Source organism: Gopherus flavomarginatus, chromosome 12 (assembly GCF_025201925.1).
Source record: "Gopherus flavomarginatus isolate rGopFla2 chromosome 12, rGopFla2.mat.asm, whole genome shotgun sequence".
Taxonomy (NCBI): Eukaryota; Metazoa; Chordata; order Testudines; family Testudinidae; genus Gopherus; species Gopherus flavomarginatus.
This window is the reverse complement of record NC_066628.1, coordinates 37256859-37273515: the sequence shown is the minus strand read 5'-3', so window position 1 is coordinate 37273515 and position 16657 is coordinate 37256859. Positions and strand designations below refer to the sequence as shown.

General features: G+C 48.9%; 2 protein-coding genes across 6 annotated transcripts in view; one reads left to right on the top strand and one right to left on the bottom strand.

The window, feature by feature from the left end:
• The window catches only part of LOC127032232 (uncharacterized), a 41286-nt gene that overhangs the window by 17988 nt on the left and 6641 nt on the right, over positions 1–16657 (top strand). For 3 of the 5 annotated variants that reach the window (XM_050919362.1, XM_050919359.1, XM_050919358.1), the window contains 7 exons: positions 215–347; positions 706–902; positions 2711–2756; positions 2876–2941; positions 6583–6642; positions 8066–8148; positions 8593–8687. In XM_050919362.1, the coding sequence (XP_050775319.1) occupies positions 215–347; positions 706–902; positions 2711–2756; positions 2876–2941; positions 6583–6642; positions 8066–8148; positions 8593–8687 (680 nt within the window). Of the gene's footprint in view, positions 1–214; positions 348–705; positions 903–2710; positions 2757–2875; positions 2942–6582; positions 6643–8065; positions 8149–8592; positions 8688–12730; positions 13186–16657 lie in introns of those variants that run through there. The other 2 variants (XM_050919360.1, XM_050919361.1) reach the window with 2 other exon arrangements.
• Positions 14282–16200, bottom strand: LOC127032283 (histone H3.3A). The gene is made up of 4 exons (XM_050919473.1): positions 16087–16200; positions 15378–15519; positions 15102–15255; positions 14282–14981 (listed from the first exon to the last, which is right to left on the bottom strand). Exons 2-4 carry the CDS (start codon positions 15503–15505, stop codon positions 14853–14855), a joined length of 411 nt encoding a protein of 136 aa, XP_050775430.1. The 5' UTR covers positions 15506–15519; positions 16087–16200; the 3' UTR covers positions 14282–14852.

The following is a 16657-nucleotide window of genomic DNA, read 5'->3' as shown; positions in this document are numbered from 1 at the left end:
AAAACCCCAAATGCCAATGGACTCTGCGAGCAGCTGCTTTGTCCTCCAGTGAGCAAAAGGGCTGTAAGTGGCTGGACCCGCCTCCTGTTTGGGCCAAGGGATGTAGAGCCACATTAGTTCTTCCTCTGGCCTGAGGAATCCTGCCTCCCCAGCTGCTTGGGGTGTTTTCATCCAGTCCGTCTGGCTGAACTCTGTGTCTCGGCTCTGCCCTCAGGTACTTGGACGGTCGGATCTTTGTCATCGAGGTGCTTCCCGAGAGCCAGGCAGAGGTGGACGAGGTGGTGCTGGTTGGAGATGTCATTGATGAGATCAGTGGCTTTTCCCTGAGAAATGCACGCAATGGACAGGTATGGGGAATTGCGCGGGGTCAAACAAATTCCTGCCTTCAGGAGCTGATGTGCTGCCCCCCTCTCCTGGGATCCTGTCTGAAGCAAAAGCCTCACTGGTGTCTGGGGAGGGAGATGCAGAGGGATGAGGTATCTGGCCGTGGGATGGATACAGAACAATTTCCCTGTGAACAGGAAGGGGGGGAACGATGTGTTGGCAGCTTGTGGCCGGATCGCAAGGGTGAGGCCGGGTTGTTCCATTGTTAACAGCTGTTGAGAGTACACACAGCTACACCACAGAAAGCAGGGAGGGGATTGGCATGGGGTGATCCAAGCCCCCTGCCCTCAATGGATGCTCTGGCTCTCTCCTCTTCTTCAGGCAGGGACTGTGCTGCAGAAGCTGAAGGGCAAGCCCCTGAGCTTCCGCATCATCCGATGGAAATGGCATGACGGAGGGATGTACAGGCCACTGCTGCCCTACCTGAAAGTGCTGAGGGAGAAGGTCCCCAGCTTCCAGCTCCAACAGGAACACAGACACAAAGAGGAGAAGGAGGAGCGGTGCCTGCAGGGGGGCAGGTAGGGCCAGCTGGAACTGAGGAACCCCCATCAGTAGGGGCGACATGATCCCACGTGCCCAGCATTGGGTTAGCCCTGAGCTTGAGAAATGAAGCCAAGCTGGGGTGGGAAAGGGGGTAGAGGTCTCTGTTACGTATGTAACCCTTCTGCCCCTCTGAGTTGGCAGCAACAAGGCCTGGGTTCAGTATCCAAGGGGTTCCATTTCAATAACCCAATGACAAGCCAGCTCGAGCCCCCACCCAGTGACCTGGGAAAATCTTACATACACCCCTAGGTGCCTCAAAGAGGCAATGCTTCCCCTCTCGCAAGCACAGAGTCTCGGTGTAGCAGAAAAGGTTTAATACATGAGATAAACAACAAACACTAAATTGGGAAAACACCTCAACTAGAGTTCATAGACCAAACCGTGAGCGAAGACCCACCCCAGGAAACTGGGCTGTGTCCTCTTTCCTGGGCTCTTGAGTCCAGCAACCCCCAAATCACCCACAGTCCCAAAAGTCCCACAATCCAAAAGTCTCTGTCCTGGGTCAGTGCAGCCCCAAAGTTTGAGAGTCTATCTGCAGAGGTCCCTCCCCCCAGCCTGGGTAGAAAGGGGCACCTTACGTGGTCTGGGGCCAACTGCCCTGCCTCTCCGTGGGTTCTGCTCCCGCCTTCTCCACGAACTGCTCCGCTTTACCAGCCGCTCCACTCTGCTCCTCCAGCCGTCCTCACAAACTGCTCCACTCCACCAGCTGCTCCGCTCCACCAGCTGTCCCATGAGCTGCTCCAGTTGTCCCTGCAAACTGCTCGGCTCCGTGGGCCGCTCCACCAGCTGCTCTGCTCCACCAGCTGTCCTGTGATCCGCTCCAGCTGTCCCCACAAACTGCTCCACTCTGCCAGCTGCTCTGTTCCACAGTATAGCTTCAGGCTCCCCCACTAGTTAGCACAGTACTCAGTGCTCTCAGCTCAGTAATTTCAGCTCTTTAGTGATTTCAGCTCATAGTAGGGGAGCCCCAGTGCTAGTGCACCATTAGCCAAAAGTGAGTTCAGCTCAGTAACCTGTATCTGGATTCTTAAGGGAATAAAAAATCAACTCTGACATTCCACAGTGGAGAGAGGAGGATGTGCAATTGGCGTTCCAGACCCTCACAAGGGGCCCATACCATCAGGTACACACCCCAGTCCCCAACCTCTCTCCCTTCATGGGGTTTTGGAACCCATGTCCCATGTTTAGCAAGTACCACCCAACTGAGGTTGAGTCATCTCTGTCACAAAGCAGTCCCACAGCTCCCCATTCACACAATCAGGGTGACAAACTTTTTTTTTTCCTGCCCCAATAACAAAGAAATTGAGGATCCCAGAGCTGTTAAAATAACCATCCCAGTCTGCTGTGGGCTTATGCTAAGTGGAGGGTGGATGCCAATGCAAATCTTTCCCCATTCTTTGAAATTCTTGGAATTCTTTCCACATTCCCTACAATTCACCACCAGATGTCAGGGTAGCGCTCATCCTGACTCTGCTTACACGTATGTGGGGCTGGGCAGCATTTCCACTGCAGCGTGTGCTCCGGAGCAGTCCTCAGCATCCAACGCACGCTAGGCAGCTGCTCTTTTGCGCTGAAATGCAAGCTCCACGCCCAGGGGTTGTAGAGATCCTTAAGGTTGGTACCAGTATTGTGATTCATCTAGAATCTCAAACGTAAAGCAGCCAGCATCATTCTGTTCTGGGGGTGAGTGAGTTTGGTGCATGCTTTAAGTTGTGCCAGAGCAAGACACCTTGGAGGAGTTATGCATGGACTCCCTGTCCTAATTCTGTTTCTTCCTCCCCAGGCTACTGTACAACTTGCGGTACCTGGGCCAGGCCAATGTAGGAAAGGTACAGTTGTGATTCTGATGGACTGTAATATGTGTGTGTGTGTGTGGGGGGGTGTCTTGTTTCCACTGACTTTCATTTAACATACTCATTTTATTTCCCCCATCCCGATCTGTTTTCAGTACGGTGGCAAGGAGGTGCTGGACGAAGGCATACCCACGGTGTTAGAGCAACACCTGTGCCCAAGGGTGAGTTCCTAGCTGTGACCTTGCAGGAAGGATGGACTGGTGGCTGGCATTGCTCCAGGGCAGAGATGAGGTTGTTGGTGGTGCCAGCGCCATTCTGGACCTCTCAGCTCTTTTGGTTTCTTTTTGGTTTAATCTTGACGCCAAATTTCTTCGCCTTCTAAGGGCTTGGGAGTGTGTTTGTTTAATAAGCTCAACTTCCCCAGCACTCTCATCCCTTCCTCCAGTCTGATTTCTTTGTTTGGGAATGTCCTTACTTTTTAATTTCCAAAAAATCCTCCCTGGGTCCTTAGTAGTGAGGGGGTGTGTGGCAGGGCAAAAACAGCTAACAGAGCTACCACTCTGAAGCCTGTGGCAGGGCAGGGCAGGCATTCTCTGCTCCCTAAGACCTCCTGCCTGGGGCCTTCAGAGTAGAAGAATGGGGCATGGGAGAACAGGGCAGGGGTTCTTTGCTGCCTGGGAACAACAACTCTTCCCTGCTGACCCCCAGCTCTTCATCTATCTGACAAACCCAGAGTCTCCTCTTCAAACTCTCTTCACCCCTGTTCAGCTGGGTTCCCCCGCTCTCGTTCCTCTATGGTAGCAAACCAGACCTGTCTAGTCTCTGGTGTTCGTATGCAAATTTTAAAGGCCCAGCGTGGTGATTCCATTGTACAGGATAATGCAACTCACTTGTCTAGCCTGTCTGTGGCTGTGGTCCATAAGGGTTAACCTCTGTTCAGGAAATCACTTATCCATGGGCTTTAAATCCCATTAAAGTTGCTAGAATTTAATCACATGCTGTTTCAGGACTTTCCTGAATTGGGGCCTGAGATTGTGATGTAATTTTCCTCCAGAAGATGCCCTCTCAATTTAAAACTTCTCGTAGATGTGCAGACTCACCGCTGTGGCGCCTCCTGCTGGTTGTCCTTGGGAATTAGCTCACTTCCAGCCAGGAGCGCCCTCTGCAGGCCGGTGATCCGCCTGTCCTCTTGGCCCCCATGTCCCTCCCTGGACCCCAATGTCCTTTTAACTGGGGTGCTGTCCCCTGGCAGTACCCCACCAATCTGGGTCTCCCCTCCCTGGGGAACACCCAACCCACTACCCCCACTTTGCCTCAGTTTTGGCTACTGCCTAGTCTCCATCTAGCCCCCATTCACTGGGGCAGACTGCAGTATCAGCCACTCATCATAGGCAAAGGGCTTTAGACGTGCTGCCTTTGCCTACCCGTTGGGCTGCCCCCTGTAACCCCCAATACCTCTTAGCCTTGTGCTAGGCTGCAGCCTGGGGCTTTCCAGGCAGGAGCTCCCTAGCTCCTCTGCCTTTCCCCAGCCCTGCTCCACTCAGGTACCCTGCGTCTAGCTCCCTGCAACCAGGCCCTTCTCCCTCTACAGGCAGAAGGAGACTGTTTGTTTGCTCCTGGCTTCCCTGGCCTTTTTATACAGGCCAGCTGTGGCCTGATTAGGGTGTTGCCCAGCTGCGGCTGCTTCCCCAATCAGCCCAGCTTTTAGAGCTGCAGCTTTCAAGCCCTCCCAGGCCGCTTTTTAAACCTCTCGGGGCAGGAGCGGGTAACCACTCTGCTACACTTGATGCCTTTGAGGAGCAGTGGGCGCTGTCCGGGGTTCTCTGCTCGGTGTCCCCGTCAGGTTCCCTTCTTATGACCCTTTGACCTCACTCCTGTCCCTGTTCTTTTATTAGTTGTCCCCCGCACTTAGTGGGTTCTGTGGTCCTGTGGGTCCTCCCTTTAGGCTGAGGGGGGATCCTTTAGCAGTGGGCGGGCTTCACCCGCCCACTTCCCAGACACCCAATAGATACACTTGATGCCTTTGAGGAGCAGTGGGCGCTGTCTGGGGTTCTCTGCTCGGTGTCCCCGTCAGGCTCCCTTCTTATGACCCTCTGACCGCACTCCTGTCCCTGTTCTTTTATTAGTTGTCCCCCGAAATCAGTTGGGTTTTTGAAGTCCTGTAGATCCTCCCCTTAGGCCAAGTGGGGGATCCGTTAGCAGTGGGCCGGCTTCCGCCTGCCCAGTTCCCAGAAACCCAATAGGTACACTTCCCCATTCACAGGAACTACAGAGCTGCAGACTTCTGTGAAGTTCAGTGTGTTTGACTTTGTTGGCCCTGCTAAGAACAGATGGACTAAAAAAAGCATTAGGCAGTGGAGAAAACTCTAAGCCACAATGAATTTTTTATTTGGTAGCATAAACACTTCCTGCACTCTCCAGATTCTAAGGAAAAATCCTTCTCCTACCTTGCTTTAAGCATTTCAGTTTGCAAACAAATGGATCACTCTGATCAAAAGTTAGAGTGAAAACAGGGCTTGGAATGGAAGTCTAGACTCAGACGTAAGTATGGAATTGCTCCCAACCCCCTCACTAATATAGCAAGGAATGTCTTTCCTCCTGGCACATTTCTTCTACCAGTGACGTGAGTCCTGCCATACCGTATGAGAAAGTCTTCCACCTTCATGCATGAATGGTGATGCTGGCATTAGCTAAGAAGCGAGTGTATGCGCGCACGTGCACAGGAGAGCTTGGGGAAGAGCTAGTGTTGAGTGGGAGGGAGGGGAATACTACCTGCCTTGCTTAAATTGTCAAACCTAGTGAGAGAGAACCACGTGGCTTGAGCATTCATAAGAGTCTGAAACATAGGGTTTGGAGTTCGGCAAATCTGTGTCTATTGCATGAGTCAAAACAAAATGGGTCGGGGAGAATGTAATTCTATGGTTACGTCAGCTGAGCAGGCACAGAACAGACGGGTTTAGGTTTGGAGCGTGTGTGGGGGAAGATGTGGCTGGCAAGAGAGAGACATAGTCTAAATGAGAATCAGCCCCAGCTGGGTTTACAATTATGCTTCAGTCATTCAAGCCTGGTGTTTGTCTACTATGAATACTGGTAGATGAATGTTGGCATTGAAGTTGGCTGAGCTAGGATTTTGATGTTGTCACCACACCTCAGTAAGATAAATGTAGGAAGGCCCATCTCTGCCAGTGCTGTTTGCCCACTCTGGTTCCAGATTCAGCTAGTTGGGCTGTATATTCAACAAGCCACTAGTGGGGATTTAATGTATAGAAGGATCTTTGCAACCAAAAGAATAGAAAACATTTAAAATACGGAATCTGAGGATTTAAATCCTCAGTTATGTACATTTCTGGGCCTGATTTACCATTGCCTGAACCTTGCGTAGATGTTTGTGAAGTAGGTTTAAAACGCTACCGTTCTACAATAGCTGTGATTGATCCCTGCTGTGCACTGGTATAAAGGACTTTACAAGATCGAGGGCAACAGTGAATCAGGTCCTGTGAGCTCCGAAGAGGAGAACACAAGTTGATTATTGCATAACTCCTCCTCCGCACACAGGTCTGCCTGTCCTTTATTCCTCCTGAGCAGAGATCTGACAAACTAAATTATGTGGCAATTTTGCGATCCTGTCAAATCACCACCAGAGGTTAGATGGAGATTATCACTGGGGTTGTTTTCACTCACGACCACACCTCACTTGCTGCACCAACCAGCCGTTGTGATCTGTGGAATTTGCCACCAGCGGAAGAAGGCTTCCTGAAAAACTGGGCTTCCGTATGATTTACATCACTCCTGGTTAAGTGCTCTCTTGCTGTTATCTTTCTCTAAAATAAATCTTAAAAGTTGGTTTTGTTTATTTATTCAGGAAGTTTTATTTGACGTGAAAGAAACTGAAGTCTTCATACAAGAGAAAACCTCTTCCAAGGTGAGAAAGGGATGTCGTCTTCAAGTTGAGTTGAAACATTCTGGCATGTTAGAATATAGATATTCAGACCTTCCTGTAAAGCCTGTACTTTAAGAACTTAGGTGTATTTTTATCACTTAGCTAGTTACAGGGGTATAAAAACAAAGAATCAAAACCACAGTCTGCCTGCGTACAGGCCTTCTCTCACTAGGATAGTCTTAGGCCTTGTTTGTAGGCTAAGGCCTTTGGCTAAGCAGCAGGGGCAGCCATAAGCTGGGAAGCGAACGGTCACATCCTCACATTCCAAACCAGTCACGCTGAAATGAGATGGTATTGGGCTGTTAGGAAGATGATCCTGTCCTGGTCGTGCCCATCACCACCAGATAAAGGAACAGATCTCAAGATGGTTAAAGAAAACTTAGTTTGACAGCATCCTGTCTGGCAAGAAATCACTTATCAATGGTTGTGAAACCCTCATTTCTGTATTGTTTTATCTTTATGGCCCCCACTTTTCTGTTGTTAACCTGTCTGGTTCTCTAATTGTTTTCTGTCTGCTGTATAATTAATTTTGCTAGGTGTAAGTTAATTAGGGTAGTGGGATATAATTGGTTAGAGAGTTATGTTACAATATGTTAGGATTGGTTAGTTAAATTTCCGGGAAATTATTGGTTAAGGTATAGCTGAGAATATTGCTATATAAACTGGGGTCAAACAGGAAGTGCGTGGAAGGGAAATTGGAATCATGCCTGCTAAGTGGGGGAACGGGAACAGGGCACTGCAGCATCAGAGCTGGGAAGGGGACAGGAGGTAAACGCTCTGCGGCATCAGAGCTGGGAACGAAACACTGGGAAACAGACACTATCAGCGTATAGAGCAGGGCGGCTCCAGTGGACCTGGCGAAAGCCACCTGACTGCCCTGCTTGGGGTGGCAAAATACATAGAGCCGCCCCTGGTATAGCGATAAGCCTGACTGGTGTGAAGGGCTTTGGAATATGCTTGTTTGGAAACTAACCCCAATAAACATCACATTGTCTGCACTTTGGACTTCTGGTCTTTTGGTGCTTGCTGTCTGTGTGGCAAGAACCAGGGAGGTGGGAGGGTGAAGTGAAAGCCCTCTAACACGGCACATTAGTAATGTTTAAATACCCTGATGTGTGGCCTCTCACTTTCCTTAGCATGATTTTGCTTTTGCATGTTTTTAGCTTGTAGAAAGTGCACTGACCTTTGTGTGTACACAGCAGTGTCAGAACGTGAAACTATTTTGTGTCTCTTATACATGGCGGCAGCAGCTCTGACTTCATTCTACATGGAAAAGAATTTCCCTTTGCAGCAATTTATTTAACGCTGGACTAATTCAGTGAACAAACGGCAGGCTCCAGCGGTTGAACCCTGAACTGTCAGCTTTGTTGCTAATCAAATCTCTCTCTTGACTGTTACACTGTAGGTTCTGTTCCATTACCCCTATCCAGAGATCTCCTGTGTGGGTCGCCGTCTGGATAGCAACAATCTTTTTGCCTTTTGTGCTGCGTAAGTGTTGATTGTGGGATAAACCTAGTCTGGTTTTGGGATCATGACTTTATCAATTACATTTTCATGCAGAGTCTTAAACCATTATCAAGTTAGAATTAGAAAACACGTGTACTCTTTTGGAGAAACTTTGAAAGATCTGGAGATTGGATTGGGCATGCTTGCCCCTCATGTGCCACTGTCAGTAAATGAAAAAGGGGGCTAACCGCACAGGGTCCCTTGTGCCACTGTCAGTAAATGAAAAAGGGGGCTAACCGCACAGGGTCCAATAGATGTTTGCCATTGCTGCACGTGTACATGGACCACCAGCCTTGCTGTTACAGATGCACCAGATGTTGAGATGAGGTCCCTCTATGGTACTTCCTGTAGCTCGACACCATTTAAAACCCCTTTATGAATTACTGGACTTATTTCTGTCTATTGATGAGGAATTTTCTTATTCAGAGTTTCACCAGGGACCCCTGAACACAGTACCTTTGACTGTCTGGTGTTTGAATCAAATTCTGAGAATGAATGTGAAGAAATTATCAAGAGAATTGGTAAGCAAACATTTTACTGTTTATTAGAGTGTAAAAGATGGAAATTCTTTGTGTTCTACCACATCCTGCCACATGGAAGTACTGACTTCCACTTTGTGTGAGGTATTAGCACATGTAGGTAAAAAGAAATGTTTTAATGTGATCTTCTAAAGGTTGTGCTTAAATCCCACTGAAGTTGATAGAACATATCTGTAAATTAAAGCTATGCGTGTACTTCAGTGCGTTCCTGAATTGAGCCCTGAGATTGTGAAGTAATTCTTCTCTGGAAAATGCCCTTTCAGTTTAACTGCCCCAATCACAAGATCTAATGAGCTGCACCCAAGTGTGAAGTTAGGTGTTCTGGAAACTGTCCCTGCTGAGAACAGGCAGGCTAAAAAAAAAAGACAGTTACTCACCTTTGTAACTGTTGTTCTTCGAGATGTTGCTCATATCCATTCCAATTAGGTGTGCGCGCTCTGCGTGCCCAGTCGTCGGAAGATTTTTACCCTAGCAACACTTGATGGGTCAGCTGAGGCACCCCCTGAAGTGGTGCCCTTATGGCCCTGGATATATGCCCCTGCCAACCTAGCGCCCCCTCAGTTCCTTCTTACCAGCTACTCCGACAGAGGGGAAGAAGGGCGGGTTTGGAATGGATATGAGCAACACATCTCGAAGAACAACAGTTACAAAGGCGAGTAACCATCTTTTCTTCTTCGAGTGCTTGCTCATATAGATTCCAATTAGGTGACTCCCAAGCCTTACCTAGGTGGGGTCAGAGTGAATTGTCACGGAGTGAAGGACCGCTGAACCAAATGCAGCATCACCCCTGGATTACTGCACTGTCACACAGTGGGAAGCGAAGGTATGAACTGATGACCAAGTTGCTGCCCTACAGATCTCCTGTATTGGCACATGAGCCAGGAAGGTGGAGGACGAACCTTGAGCCTGGGTTGAGTGGGCAGTAAGGTGTGTAGTTGGGGTGCCAGCCAAGTCCACAGCATGCCCGTATGCATGATGTAATCCAGGACAATATATGCTGCATGGAGACTGGGAGGCCCTTCATCCGGTCTGCCACCGCCACAAACAGCTGGGTCGTCTTTCTGAAAGGTTTCCTTCACTCAGTGTAAAAGGCAAGGGTCCTGCAAACGTCTAGGGAGTGCCGCTGTTGTTCCCATCGAGAAGCGTGAGGCTTTGGATAGAAGACTGGAAGGAAGATGTCTTGGTTGACATAGAAGGCAGACACCACCTTAGAAAGGATGGTTCCTGGTGCAAGTATTGCTGGAGAAGGTCCGGCTGTCCCAGGTTCTCCATACTAGGAGCACGTGCCTGAGTTGGTTGCAGGGTCATCATCTCCGCGTCCCCTGAGGGGGGGCAGCTGACTGTGGCCTCCGGGACCCGGGGTTCCGAATGAGAAGCCCTGGAGGGGATGCCTTGGGCCTGGTGGTATGCCCAAGGGGTCCAGATGGACCATTGCGGTGGTCCCTGAGCAGGATCTTGTCCCTCGTTCTGCCATTGACCCTCAGCATCCACATCCTGGTCATGGGCGGGGTAGCCACTCTCTGCCTGGGATGACCTTGAGGTAGGGCGGGAAGACCAAGGTGGGACCAACTGCTTGTGCTGTGTTGCACTATCCCACGTCGATGGACTGCGTCGTAGGGATGGAGATCAGCGCCGAGACCTGGATCAGTACCGACGATCATACCGGTACTGGGAGATCTGGACACCGATGAAGATATCTGGGCAGAACGGCTCTGGGACCTACTCTGTGGAGATCGGTGCCGAGATCTGTGCCAGGATCTTGACCGGTACTGACTGTACCAGGAAGGAGACATTCTCGAGGTGGAGCGGTGCCGCGAGTATGACCGGCACTGAGATGATGGTCGGTGCCGGGACTGCGGGTGGTGCTGTGCTCGGGTCCAGTGCCTAGATTGGGACTACGAACTGGAGCGGTGCCAAGACATCTCAGTCTGCGATGGAGGGCGCATGATAGCAGGCTTCCCTACTGATAGGACAGACTGCACCGGCCGTGCCAGAGGCTGCAACGGTCCCGACTCAGTGAGTGCGGTTAAGTTGTGGGCTATAGAGAAGGTCTCCGGGGCAGACAGCAGACCGAGCTCAACGGTGGTGCGCACCGGGGAACTTATATGCACAAGACTCAACGGCGCTTGTAGTGCCAGAATCAACGGTGCCGGAGTTGGAGCCTTCACGGGGCGGTCCAGTACGGGACGTTGCTCCCAGGGGGGCACAGGCAGTGCCTGCGACTGGGCAGGAGCAGCAGGTTGCTTGTGCTGCTTCTTAGACCCTGAAGATAGCGAGTGGTGCCGCGCAGGCTGCGATGCCAGAGACGTCCAGTGTCGGGAGCCTTTGCCAGTGCTGGGGGTGCGCTTCAGGCCGATGGCGCCGGGTCTCTGCTCAGGCCTGAGGGCACTGGGCTAAGTGCTGCTTCCATGAGGAGCTGCCTCAAACGAAAGTCCCGCTCCTTCTTTGTACGTGGCTTGAATGACTTACAGATGTGGCACTTATCTGTTTGATGGGCTTCCCCCAGGCACTTCAGGCAGGAGTCGTGGGGGTCTCCCGTAGGCATCGTCTTAAGACAGGCTGAGCAGGGCTTGAAACCCGAAGACCCAGGCATGAGCCCGGGTACCGGGAAGGAGGGAGGGGAGAAAACCCCCTTTACTCCAACTACTATATACACTAACTACAAAATTTACTATTAACTACAACTAGAAACTACTATACTACAAAACTAACTAGAGAGATAACGAGTAAAGAGGGGAGTGGAGATCAGCTATGCCGTGCTCCACAGTTCCAATGACCATCATGGGCGGTAAGAAGGAACTGAAGGGGCGCTAGGTCGGTAGGGGCATATATCCGGTGCCATAAGGGCACCACTCCAGGGGAAGCCTCAGCCAACCCTCCGAGTGGTGCTAGGGTAAAAATCTTCTGACGATCGTGCACATGGCACGCACGCACCTAATTGGAATCTAAATGAGCAAGCACTTGAAGAAGCTGCATTGGAAAAGATGTAAATAACAAGTAACTTTTTACTTCCACTCTTTTTTTGTGATGTCTAATTAGCATAGGAGTAGGTAAAATGAAATCATAGGTATTTTAATGTGATTCTTTTTTAAAAGGAAAATTCTAGTAATGCCTATAATACCGTAGCTAATTCATTTACCACGTATCCAACCAGTTTTAGGTAACTGCTGGTAGAAATACCCAAGTTTCAGTATCTCCACTCAGTGAATGGAGTTAGTTTTGTTTTAGGGGACTAATATTTAAATATACTTTTTCAAGTAGGACTGAATCAAGCTGTGGGATGGCCCATTGCTTGCAAGACTTGGGTTTTATTTACCCAGGTATCTTAAGGGTGAGTCTACACAGCAAAAAACACAACAAAAAAATGCAGCAGAGTCTCCAAGCCCAGGTCAACTGATTTGGGCTTGCAGCCTGTGGGTAAAAATAGCAGTGTAAACATTTGGGCTGGGGCTGGACCCGAACCCCTCTCTGACACCCAGCAAGAATCTCAGAGCCTGGGCTCCAGCCTGAACCTGGAGGTTTACACTATTTTTAGCTCTGTGGTGTGAGCCAAAGTCAGTTGACCAGGGCTCCAAGACTCACTACTGCAGGTCTTTTTTTTTTTTTTCCTTCCCCTGTATAAACACCCCCAAAGGTACTTATTGGGTGACAGCCCTCTGAGGTAGGGCAATGCATTTGTTGCCATTTTACAGTAGGGGAACTGAAGCAGAGGCTAAGCAACTTGCCCAAAGCCACACAGGAAGTCTGTGCTAGAGTAGGGATTGAACCTGTACCTCCCAAGTCCTAGTGCCCTAACCACTGGACCATCCTTCTTAATGAATGTGTCAAGATGGTGATATCCTGTTTGCTTAACTTTCTGCATTTAAGAGGTTTTCAAGTGATTTACATCACAAGTCAATGCTCGTTAGAATCTTGTATTATACTGTAGTATTTGGACACATCTAGGTGCTGTTGAGTATCTGAGATTTGGGGGAAAATGTTCTACGTAACTATAGAGGTATTAATGTGTTAACATTTTGTCCCAGATTAATCATTCTGTAAAGGGGAAGAGGGTGCTGGAGCCACCCTTAAAGAGTTTGCAGAAGAGTAACTGGTAATAAGTGCTTGTTCCCTCAGCTGCTGGATTTAAACACACCGAATGGTTTGTCTGATGAGAAGGGGGAGTGACGGCTCTAGCTCTGAGCATTCTCCAGGCACTCCAGTGACCCACATTTGGAGCCCTGGGGACAATTCCATCCTATTTTCAGAGGCTAAGACCTTGACAATGGATTAAGAGGCTGTCTTCACCTGTAACATGAACTGAATTTAGGATTTTATTTTTAAACTGTCCAAATTTTGGAAGGAAGTGTTTCAAATGCATCTCTGAAAGCCAAGCCTAACTTACTGCCCAGTCTCAACATCATAAACTGTTTCTTAATTCCCTATGGAGAGTTTCACTAAAAGCTTTCAAAGTTCTGTGGAATAAAACATGGGAATAACATAGCTGTTCACAGTGTCAATTTTTCCATGCTTGACTTACTCATAGTGTGGATGCAAATGTTTATATAACAACTCAGGAAAAGACAAAACCTCCATCCCCACAGCAAGTTAGACCGGACAGCAATTTCCATGTTAAGAGCAGCACTGTAACTTGTAGTTAACCTTTTCTGTATCTTTAATTAGAAGTCAAATTAAGTTAGGGCTGCTACCAGTAGCAAGTGCTCAAAGATGTATTACTTTTAAGCAGTAAAATGTTTTAGAATGTCAACTAAGTCCACCCCCTCCCCCAGTTTTATTAGCAAGGCTTTTCTTTCTTCTGCTTTCTGATGGAAAGTTGAAAGCAGGGAAGAAGTTGTTTAAGAGCAATTGTTCCAGGGAGAAGAAAAGCATTAAAAGTGAAACCAAGTTGAGATGGGGGAATTTTATTCTATCTAGAACTTGCTCACAACCTGTAACTTAAATAGGAAGAGTCAAATTTTCAAAAGCACCTAAACTTTCACTGACTGTCAAGTCAGGAGACTTGTCCAACTGAGATATCACCCATGCTTGTTCCTAAACTTAACTCTGAGGAAGATACATAAAGAAAATTCAAGTGACTTCAAAATGAAGTTAAAAACCATTCTCTTCTGAACCCCTAATATCTATAGTTTAATGGCCTTAGCTTAGTCTCAACTTATTAAAGCCTTAACTTTTTCTGGAGCTTGTTTGGTGTGCTTTGGTTTTGGGGGAGATTAATGTCTACCAATGCACCTTGAAGAGGGGGTAGCTTAACTCCCCCTCAAAAAACAAACCACACACATTTTGCTACTGTGATTTAAGGACTAGGACGAAGCTCTGCCTTCCAGCCTAGACAAGACTAATTACTAATTTAAAACATGACCTTCACAAGAGCAGCCAGAGAACAAGAGCTCAAGTTTTCCCTAGTTCAGGTCACTTGTAAAGTAAAGTAGTCATTCAAAAAATGAGTTAGGGCAAGAACATTCTCAAGTATTATACTACCTCTCCCTTGGGCAAAGACTATTAACTCACTCCCTTCAAAAATTTTATCCAGCTTGCTATTTAACTCCATGGACACACCAATGACAGGACACCTCACATGTGAATGTAAAACATTTAATTTAAAAATGTTGACACTACAATATATAAAATAGCTATTATAAATGCACATAGTGTATTCTATAGCTGCCAGGTTTACGTTTTTAGGAAACTGTAAGTTACACTGTGGTTAAGACTTGTAGTTTCACCCTCTGAAAGTCCACATTCTATCACAGTGATGTATGGTCAGACTTAACAGCCCCAATTGTTAAACACTTGGATCAAGTCATAACCAGTTTTATTGCAAAAGGACCCTGTACACATTTATATCAATTCTAGTACCTTACAATTTTAGCTACCCAACAAGTCATTAACATACAGAAACATGCATGAGAAGCAAGAAAGATCACCCATCCCTTCTGCATATTAGCAACTTGTCACTCTTGAGCAACAAGGCTCACATCACTGAGGTTTATGTGAACAGTCACTTTTAGCATTCATCCTGAGTGAAAGATGGAATGACTTAAGTACAAATGCAACATATTATAAACAATTTCTTACAAAAAAAGTCACAAATTAAAACCAAAGTATTTTACAGAATTTACTACAAAACACCATAAAAACTGCTTCCACTTAAGCTCTCTCCCCCCGTATCCTGCGAGCCAGCTGGATGTCTTTGGGCATGATAGTGACTCTCTTGGCATGGATGGCACACAGGTTTGTGTCTTCAAACAAACCCACCAGATATGCTTCACTAGCCTCCTGTTTAAAAAAAACAAAGGCAAGAGAAGAGTGTTAGAAGCCTTCAGAAAGCAACACATGCTGCCTCAGATTCCTAAGTTATCATAAGCAGCAGCAGCGAGGACACTAATAGTACAATACCTGCAGTGCACCAATGGCTGCACTCTGGAACCTCAAGTCTGTTTTGAAGTCTTGGGCAATTTCCCTTACCAACCTCTGGAAGGGAAGCTTACGGATCAACAGCTCTGTAGACTTCTGATAACGACGAATCTCACGAAGGGCCACAGTACCAGGCCTAGAAGGAACAAGAAGAGACTTCAGTCCACAAGAATAACGTGTTGTCCCAGCTCCAAGTCTAGAGCTGCAGGATATTCTCAGACAGACCTGTCACTGCCTCAGCAAGGTTCCTTTCCTTACCTGTAGCGATGAGGCTTCTTGACTCCACCAGTAGAGGGAGCGCTTTTCCTAGCCGCTTTAGTGGCCAGCTGTTTACGTGGAGCTTTGCCACCAGTGGATTTACGGGCAGTCTGCTTTGTACGGGCCATTTTTCCTCACTTACCTAGAAGAGAAATAGGCAGGTGTGACACAGGAAAGCCCCTGCCCCACGATTAAGCCTTCTCCCTTCAATACAACCCACCCCCACACGGTCCGTGCGCCTCAGCATGGAGACAACAGGAAACCATCCCCCCTCTTCCTCCCCACGCAGAGACGTGGGCAAATCGCTGCCAGCCCCAGGCAGCACATGTCCGTGGGCTGCCTCCCCTCCCCCGCGCGGCAGGCAGGCAGCCAGCGGCCTCCCCTGGGAGAAGGAGGAGTCACGGCTCCCCCGCCCCGTGGCCTTTCTTCTCGGAGGGAAGAGTGAGTCACGGCCGCCTCCCTCTGCCTGCGGCCGGCCGGCCGGCGAGTCCCAGGCGGCTGGGGCCGCGGAGCAGGGGAAGCCGGGGTGGCCGCAGGCAGGCCCGTTCCGAGCGGACAAAGGATCGCGCTTCTTCCGGGGCGAAGCCGGCCAGGCACGGTCCCGCGCGGGTCTCGTCTGACACCACCAGGGGCGGTGCTCAGAGGTGCCGGTCGGTCCATCTTGTCACCACAAGAGCCGCTCGCTGCCCGGCGCGGAACAGCCACTCACCGCCTGTCCGAGGAGCCACCGGCTGCTGCTATAATCCACTCCACGTACGAATCACCACCTAACCAACAACCCCTCTCACTGTGCCCTCCCGCTCCGAGGACCCGCTTTTTATAGCGGGGGCGGCAGGTTGCGTGATGACCTCATAATGCCTGGAAACGGCGCACCTCCCCATTGGTCGGGGCTTCCGCCGGCGCTGTGCCGTCACAGGACACAAAGGCGGTGCTCCGTTTACTCAGCGCTGATTGGATGCTAGCCTGGCTGCTGATTGGTTGTTAAAGTAGCACGCCGATTGGCTACTGGGAGGCAGGAATGAGCCAATCAGAACAACAAACCCAGAGATAGTTCTGATTGGACGAAATGGAACATGCTTTGGATCCTACACTTTGTTGCAAAGCTCCACAATGGAAAGGCAATAGGAAGGCAGCGTGTGTGAATGTCCTAAACGCAGAGGGGAGGACAGCTGTGGGACAGGGGACTCGATAGAAGCATGCTGGTAGGGGCAGAGAGCAGGTTTTATTAATGTCCCTCATAAAAATGTATGTTAACAAAAATGCAATTACTCTTACCTTTT